Source organism: Primulina tabacum, chromosome 15 (assembly GCF_025594145.1).
Source record: "Primulina tabacum isolate GXHZ01 chromosome 15, ASM2559414v2, whole genome shotgun sequence".
NCBI classification, from domain to species: Eukaryota; Viridiplantae; Streptophyta; class Magnoliopsida; order Lamiales; family Gesneriaceae; genus Primulina; species Primulina tabacum.
This window is the reverse complement of record NC_134564.1, coordinates 34,233,371-34,242,966: the sequence shown is the minus strand read 5'-3', so window position 1 is coordinate 34,242,966 and position 9,596 is coordinate 34,233,371. Positions and strand designations below refer to the sequence as shown.

Genomic DNA, 9,596 nt, shown 5'->3' with positions numbered 1-9,596 from the left:
CTAGAATCTAGTAAAATAAAATTTTTATTAGGAATCTAGCGATCAATGTTTATTAACTTATAGAGTAGATTCAAATATCACAAAATTTCCTGTTGTACGAATATGGAATTAAAGGGACATTCCATCCGAGCGTGAAAACATCTATACCCCCAAAGACGTGAACTGTGTGTAGCCTTCTCCCATGAAAAATCAACGTTGTGTCAACGTTTACTTGCACTGTTGCCCTTTTCCTTTTCTGTCATCGAGTCATTTCCCTCTTTTCCTTTCATACTGCCATTCAATCATCAAGTCTGATCAAATGAAGCACGCCTCGGTTTATTACGCAATTCTTGTGTATTTCGTATTGAATCTTTGAAAATTCATCATATCAAGTGTTGTACTCACCCATTTGCCATTAACTTATCACAAACCAGAGACTGTAAAATATGGGAAGATTTGAATTGCCATCTCCCAGCCTGTTTTCACTCGTGATAATCAAATTAGATTCTTGACCCTACATTTGCTTCATTTTTCTAACCCAAAATCATACCCCACCCATCACGTCAATCAATCTTTGCACATTTTCATTTACTTCTCTCCCTCTTTCTTGCGTTTGAATCCGACGAGGCTTCCCACCATGGTGAAACCACCATTTTTTCTCAAACAACAAATTTTATTCACAAAATTCAACTCAAAATAAAGAAGATGCTCTGTCCACTTGCACGTTCATGTTCCCTTCAAACTCTTCTCCTAATACTACTTTTTCTTTTATTATCTCCTGTCTTCTCCACTATTCAAGTTCCTAGAAACAGCCAGTCAAACAAGAATCCCCCTCCTAATATGGATCCAGTTGAACTTGAAACCTTGTTCAAGATTATGGAAACTCTGTCATCTGATGAAAATTGGAGAGTTTCATACCCTGACCCTTGTCAAGCGGGTTCATCCCGGCCCGGAATTGAGTGCAAATTTACAGGAAGTGACAATCTTTTCCATGTAATCAGACTTGATTTTGGCACCTCCCCAAATCCAACGTGCAAGAAAACAGCCACATTTCCTTCAGAAATCTTTCATCTCTCATATCTTGAATCCATTTTCATTTTTCAGTGTTTCACTCATACCCCAACAATTATTTCACTCTCAGTAAACGAATCGCATATCAGTTCTCCAATTCAACAGCTGAGTTTGAGATCAAATTCTAGACTTATTGGCTCAATCCCACCTCAACTTTCCTCTTTGAAATCACTTCAAATCCTCACATTGTCACAAAACAGGCTCACAGGGCCAGTTCCAGTTGAAATTTTCAGTTTGAGTTCACTTTTACACCTGGATTTTAGTTACAACTTCATCACTGGAACAATCCCCTCTGAAATGGGCAATTTTAGAAACCTTATGGGCCTTGATTTAAGCTACAACAAGTTCACGGGACCAATCCCTTCTAAACTAGGACAGCTCAATGATCTTCAAAAGCTTGATTTGAGCTACAATTTTTTGACCGGAAGCATTCCAGAAAGCTTTCAACAGCTGAATTCTTTGGTTTTCTTGGACTTGAGCAGCAACAAATTGAGCGGGGGACTCCCAGAAGGATTGAAAGGGTTGCAAAATTTGCAGTATTTATTAATGGAAGATAATCCAATGTTTATATCTCTGCCATGGGAACTCAGTCAGCTCAATAAACTTCAAGAACTTAGGCTTGGAAATTGTGGGTACTGGGGAACAATACCAGAGAAGTATTCAGAACTAACAAATCTAAGCACACTTTCATTGCAGAACAACCGTTTATCAGGTGAAATTCCAGCGAGTTTTGGCAATCTATCACTTATATATCACTTGAATTTGAGCAGAAACTTTCTGAACGGCGTTGTGCCTTTTAACTCGAGTTTCTTAAAAAGGCTTGGAAGAAATCTGGACCTCAGTGGCAATCCTGGGCTGTGTTTGAGTCCATCTGCAGCAGCATATGATGATCATGTTGGAGTTGATGTTTGTGGGAATAATAAATCTGGATCATCGATCCAGCCACTGAAGAATTCTGAAGCTCCAAGGGATCATATAATATCATTTTGGTTAAATGTTGCTTTGATTTTTCTTGCATTGAATGCAATATTGTTTTCTGCTTAATGGTTTGCTACAGTAGTTTCTTGCTGATCAAATGTTGCTATTTTAATAGTTTTATGTTTCTTTGATATTGGCTTCAGCATATGATATTGGTAGGTCATAAATATTCGAGCATAACCCAAATAAAGAAAAAAATTATCACTTTTGCATATCGTAGAATTCATAAATCACTTTCAAGTTATAAAGACAACCCAATTTAAATGGTCTTTTACGGATTCGACTCTCTGGAGATTCATGTTTTGATTTGTTGAACAGTCAACATGAAATTATTTAACATTTTGATTCTGTGCATGGGCAATTCGAAAGATATCATTGATCCGGATATGAAGTTACTATCTTAGGTGGGATATGAAGTTACTCGCCATCTCGAGAGATCACCACAGTTACTGTAACAAAGGAATTGGTCACAATCTGACCTGCAATATAAAAGATCGGTCAGAAACGAAAATGACATTCTTTTATAAAGCAACCATGGAAAAGAAATTATAAATGGGAATTTTTTTACATATGAATTTCAAGAAATGGAGGATATGACATAACAAGACCACTGGAAAACAAGGACAAGCTCAGACAGGAAATGGATCCCATATTTCTATTTTACTACCTTTACCTTTCTTCACCTTTTTTTTTGGTGGTACAAAGGTTCCACCTTCTCATGCAGGTTTGCCCCTTAGTTTTTCCTTTCATCAATCCAAACTGTTACACAAGAATTTGGTTCAGTTCTGATTAGTGATCTGTCTTTTTCTAACATGCGGAGGTCCCCTTTACATGTCATATGTTTTTGCCATTTGCAAAATTACCACGTACGAAGGGTGAAACTTGTGGAAAATATTGGTTTATAGGCCGTTCATAATGAGGAATTTTTATTACTCCTTTACACGAATAATTAACTTAAAATTGTTTGAGAAGTTCATCGTGCAGCTTCATAAAAAGTTTGCATGTATTCCACAATAAATAGAGATGGTACCATATATAATAATACACACGGTAATGTTGTGAAAGTGTGTTATTGTAGTCATACGAACCTGGGTTCTGACCCTAGTTGTTCCTTTACATCTGTCTTATTTTAATGTCATCCTTTGAAATAGAATTCATTTTACAATATTGTGTTCCGGTCCGACAGATGAAGTCTTTAGTTGTCTCTCTTGTCAAATGAAGTCTATTAATCATAGTTTATTAGTAACAAAGTATTACATGAAATAAATATCTTTTCATATTTGTTATTTAATTGTTTAGTGGTAAAATAATGTTGTTATTTTTATGATTTTTTCTGTTGGTGTATTTGTCTATAAATGACTCAATCTCAATAAGGAATATGTATAGCAGAAAACAAATTTTCTCTTTGTTTAATTTATATTTTATTACCTCGCATTCTTAATTTTTTTATCGGTGCGAAATCTAAACCATTAACCACATATTTATATGTTTATTTAACTTAAAGCTTAAAAATTAAAATTCAAATTATTTTTTGTTATAAAAGGTATATATTTATTTAACTTGAAATTTAAAAAAATAAGTTCGAATCATTTTTTATTATAAAACGTAAAAAAAATATTGTAGGTTATAAAACATATATATTTATTTAACTGAAAATTTAAAACTAACAACAAATTTATATATTCATTTAACTTTAAGTTTAAAGAATTAAGTTCCAATCATTTTAATTATAAAATGTACAAAAAATATTGTAGATTTTAAAAAAAATTAACAGTAGTCCACTTTTTCATGTGAAACAATACATAGTAAAAAAATTGTGCAAAAAAATTAATAGTATTCGACTTTTTTATTTGAAAGAATGTATAGTTATGTATCAAATAAATTAATTAATTAAATTTAAAAAAATTAATTATTAAGTAATAGTGTGAAAAGGAAACCATAATAATGTATCGATTAAAAAAATTGGTTAATTAAGTAATTAAATAAAAAAATCGAAAATTCGCCTGAGAAAAATTGTAATTAAGAATATTCACAAATAAAATCCATATATTTATAAGTATGTATGCATATAGATATAGATATGCTCTTCTTCGAGATAATATTGTTGGGTGTAATAATTGTGCATGTTTGTTACAACAATGGAGAAATGACGTTTCGACTGTTGTACGATTTAAAAGATTTGAGTCGCACCATTACTTACAGCTATATAACTTTTGGTAAAGCGACAAACGATATAAGAGACGAGCTCACTGGTTCGATTTCTCATTGGTTGTAATTAATAATGAAATATTGAGAGGGAGATTGTTGGTGTGCAACAAATATCCATTGTTGTTAGAACAATCAAAACATGGTGTTTGTCTGCTATACGGTTGAAAAAATTTGAGTTACACAATTACCACAAATTATAAATTTTAATAAAACGATAAATATTTACTCTTAGGGCACCCACATTGGTGCATTAATGGGTGATTATTAACACCCATTAATATTCATGCACCAATGTGGGTGCATGAATTATTAATGGCAGCCAAGAATTTCATCAGAATGAACGGCATTATTTTGCAAAAAGCGACGGTTTTTGAAAAACCGTCGCTATGTGCGACGGTTGCGTTAAAACCGTCTCTAAGCGAGGCAAAATAATACACCAACGGCTCTTTTCGAACGGCTATATGTAGAATATAACGGCTAGTTTAATAAATAATAAAAATTCACTATAAATACAAATCAATTTCTACAAATTTATTCATTCATCCAACACATTTCTACTCATCAACCACACTCAATATATATTCTCATACTTCCAGTTGTAGGTTCAATATTTATTTCTTTAATCCTTATTTGTATACAATGTCTCATTCTTCGAGCAGCTCCAGCTCTAGCCCAACAAGCGAAGACGAAGTACAAGTTGAAGTTAATGACGAAATTTATGATCCGGGAGAAGAAATGATGTTATGCATGCTTGAACTAAGCAGAAAAATACATGAATCTTCTGAAAGTAGTAACGAGATTCGACGAAGAAGAAGGTTCATCCAAAGAAATCGTGAAGCCGGTCACTTGCGGCTCGTCAATGATTATTTTTCCGCGAGCCCAGTGTATGAAGATCATATATTTCGAAGAAGATTTCGTACGCGAAGAGAGTTATTCCTTCACATTGTGAATGCACTTGAGGCTAATTCAATGTATTTTCAACTGAGGAACGATGCTGCTAGAAGGAAAGGATTTTCGCCACTACAAAAATGCACAGCTGCTATACGTCAATTGGCTTATGGAGTCCATGCTGACCATCTTGATGAGTACCTACGTATGGGTGAATCAACTGCCATCAAGTGTCTTTTCAAATTCAGCCAAAATGTGGTTGAATTATTTGGTGATCGATACCTGAAAAGGCCGAATGCTGATGATATTCAACGTCTTCTTCAAATGCACGAAGAGAAGCACAAATTCCCTGGCATGTTGGGTGGCCTTGATTGTATGCACTGGCAGTGGAAAAATTGTCCAGTTGCTTGGAAAGGGCAGTTTACCAGAGGCCGTGGGTCGCCGAAAATCGTACTTGAAGCAGTCGCATCTCAAGATCTGTGGATATGGCACGCATTCTTCGGGGTCGCGGGCTCACGTAATGATATCAACAATATCTTGCAAGGAAATGCCCCGGAGATCAATTTCACAGTTAATGGCACTCATTATACGAAGGGTTACTGTCTAACGGATGGAATATATCCGGAATGAGCTACTTTCGTGAAGGCTTTTCCTTGTCCGGAGGATCCTAAAAGGAGGTTGTTTAAGGAAAGACAAGAGTCTGCAAGAAAAGATGTTGAACGGGCATTTGGAGTGCTCCAATCTAGATGGACGATCGTTAGAGGTCCAGCTCGTTATTGGTACAGAAAAAAATTAAAATATATTATGTTAACATGCATTATTTTGCACAACATGATTGTTGAGGATGAGGGGTGTAATGTGACAAATTGGTCTAACGACGAAGGTGACGAACCCTCACAACCTGTCGAGGGCTCAAACCGAGGATTTCATGATTTATCTCCGTAGAAATTCCGAACTACGTGACTCTCAAGTACATCACCAACTTCGTGCCGACTTAGTTGAGCATATTTGGACAGAGTACAACAACAATTAGTGAAGTCAGTTTATTACAAATTTCAAAATGTTTGATTTATATGTTGTTTTTAATTATATTCAACTGTTGTTTCCCATGTGTACGCTTTCAGTCAAATTTGTAATAAATTTTTAAATTTACATAAATGAAACTCGTAAAATAATCAATAAAACTATTAAACATTTGATTTTTCATATTTTAAATAAAAGAGTTCAACATTTTTTTCATTTTTTAATAATATTTTAATCAATATTGAAATTTAGTTATTTTAAAAATAATAATACTATTTATTTTTAATAATATTTGTTGTAAAATTTTAACAAAATTAGAAAAATATTGAATTAATTAAAATTAAAAAAAAAAGAGTAAGTGGATATTAAATGAATGTGAGTGTGTGTTAATAATGGGAAAGTGTTAATGTAATGAATATGTGGTTCGTGGACCCCATAATTTTTGAGGAGATAGAAAGTTAATAACATAGATTAATGTGGACGGATGCGGATGCCCTTGCAAATACAAATATGGTCGAGTTCCAATAATCATTACTTTACACGTATATTACAAGACTAAGACCAATGGCCTATAAATAAGATTCCAACACCCTAATAAGTATCTACCTACCAATATAGCTGTTCTAATAAAACAATGAACAGATGGGGGGGGCCTTCATTCAACTCTACTTTACCCCCCACTATCCATTCCCTTCCTTTTATTACGAACGAACATAAATTATCTCTCTTACCCAAGCCAGTTTGACTTGGTGGCAGCACCATACATACACAAATGTGAGACAGACAGACTCGTGTTCCAGTCTAAAAAATATACATATACTTCTCTTTGACATGCTAAAATTCAATGTTTCTAGTTTATTTTTGTTTCGCATCGCCCATGTTATACGCCTGCACACCTTCACATTTTCCCATGAACAAAAAACTGAAATTTATTAGTCCATGCATGATAAAAAAAATAAAAAATAAAAAAACCGGCGTGTTTAGGAATTCCATCAGCAAAGCACATGCTGCAAAGAATAAATTAAAGCTCATTGGAACAGTAGCTACGAAACAAAAGCTGTTCTCTTTCTATTTTACTTTAAAAGAATTTTAACCAATCAAGAGTAAGAGTAATGTTCACTCAATCACTTTTGTCACCCCAATCCCTCAATCATAACCATTGATTACTGTTTTCATTTGGTAGATTTAATGATATGTCAATGTCCCAAAAAGTTTACTTATCAATTTTGTTGCAACTCAAGATTTTTTTTATATATAAAAAAAACAACCCTTATTACCCATTATAGGAAAATAGTCACACGCACATCTACATTTAAAAGATAATATATATTGGTAGGAGGATATATAAAATTTCTTACAAAAATATAAAATTTAATTTTCTCATAGAAACTTTGGAAATTGGAGGAAACATGGAACAAAAACAAAATATGATTTGGTGATTGAAAAGGAAAGGTGCACAAAAGAACATAGGAATGCCATACCTTTCAGAACCTCACGTGGGGAGACACTGCCCGTTGCTTTCGTTTGCTATGTCAAGTACTACATGAAAATTCATACAGTACTCTCTCTATACACATGCTATAGAGTTTCAATTTCCATTTTCATTTAATTTCATGTAACTATATATTTTAATTTAAAATCAAAGGGTTACACATTTGTTAGTAACGATGAAAACGACATTTTTGGAATTCAAAAAAACATTTCGAGAACTAAATTATATTAAGAGAAAATCGTAATTTTAGTTCTGCAAGTTTTATTTTTTTTTTATTTAGTCATTTAACTTGTTAAAATATAGCTTCACAACTTTTTTTTTGTTTTGATTTTTTTTCTGAAACCAATAAATCCACCGGATATTACTTATTTGATACTGATACTTTCTTACGTGACTCATGTGACAAGAATAAAACTGACATTACACACATTAAATATACATAAACAAAAACAATGAGAAACAACAAACTTTTTTCTATTTGAAGTATTGAGGTTCTTTTTGCTTTATTTTTTCTTTCTTTTTGATTATATGAATTTTAATTTGAGTTATATTAGCTTAATTCTCGTCATATATGTCATGTAGAAGAAAATTAGTGTCAAATAAATTATATTCGATGAATTTAATGGTTTCGAGTAAAAAGAAAGACAAAAAAAATTTAAATTACTATCTAAACATCAAACTTTAACAAATTACAGTACTAGAACCAAATCGTATCAACTTACAAAATAAATGGTAATTCTCTAAATGAGAAACCGAAAAAATGTAAAATAAAACTCGAATTACATATCTAAGGCCTTAGTTTTAGGGGTGGGTATTTATTCTCGGGTATCGGGGTACCCGATCCGATCCGATCGGGTCGGGTATTTTTAATAAAAATCGGGTTTGTCAGGTACCCGATATTATCGGGTTCGGGTAATTTGACCGATACCCGATCGGGTATCGGGTACCCGAAATTTTTTGTTTTTTTGTTTTACTTCTTTTTATGGGTTTGTTAAATGTGAAAAATACATGAGTTTTTTTATTTTCTAGCCATAATATGATATAATGACTAGCTATAACTCGATAAAATGACATGATTTTTTGTGAAATGTGAAAAATACATATATTTTTTCAAAAAAAAATTAAAAAAAATTAAAAAAATGTTTTTTTTTTTCGGATACCCGACTGCCGGGTACCCGAAAATACCCGAAAATTTCGGGCACCCGACATGATCGGGTTGGTGTCGGGTAGTAATCGGGTACCCGAACCCGAAAACTCGACATAGTTTAGCATTTTATTCAACTGCCCAATAGAGCAGCCATATGAACAATTGTTGGCCCATTATCCGAAGCCCAGTTATGTTGTTAGCATCCAAAGGCACAGTAACGTAAGGCGTGGCACTCTTGTATGGCTGCAACTGCAATGGCTTCAAAGCTTCGCCTTAAACGACTTCAAACCCTAACTGAGTCCTCTCCACGGCTCCACAATAAATTTTAGGGATCCAAAAATCGGTCTTTGATCTCGTAAGGCATTATTCGGATTCTGTCAACATTCCGCCGGCTCCGGGTTTTCAGCTAAAGAGTTCGTTGAATCAAGATGAGCTCAAGAAGTTCTCCGCCATTGCCGAGACATGGTGTGGTTTCAAGATTCTTGGAAATTTCCTTTTTTTGTTTCCAGTTATCGTTGAAGATTTTTTATTTTTTTTGGATATTTTTTGTTGAATGAATTGAATGTGGGATTCGGAAGGGCCGTTTAAGTCATTGCATGTGATGAATCCTACCAGACTTGCTTGACGACGGAGAAGGAATGACGGTGGCTGTGGCGGGGAGTGGTGAGGTGTGTAGGCATTTGAATGTGGTGACGGTGGCGGGAGATCGCAAGAGACGCAGCGGTTGGGCTGAGGATAGCATTATCCAGCGGTGAAGTGGAATAAGGAAGTGCAGCAGTTTACTTATCTTGCTTGGAATTTGGGCTCAAG

At 34.0% G+C, this 9,596-nt stretch overlaps 1 protein-coding gene across 1 annotated transcript; it reads left to right on the top strand.

Moving 5' to 3' along the window:
* Positions 1-111: 111 nt before the first annotated feature.
* LOC142527050 (uncharacterized) lies at positions 112-2,142 on the top strand. The gene has a single exon (XM_075631756.1). The coding sequence runs from the start codon at positions 685-687 to the stop codon at positions 2,092-2,094; it is 1,410 nt and encodes a 469-aa protein (XP_075487871.1). The 5' UTR covers positions 112-684; the 3' UTR covers positions 2,095-2,142.
* Positions 2,143-9,596: the final 7,454 nt, after the last annotated feature.

What these genes read in the sequence shown, in the direction of transcription:
- LOC142527050 (XM_075631756.1), top strand. Translation starts at nt 685, where the DNA reads ATGCTCTGTCCACTTGCACGTTCATGTTCCCTTCAAACTCTTCTCCTA.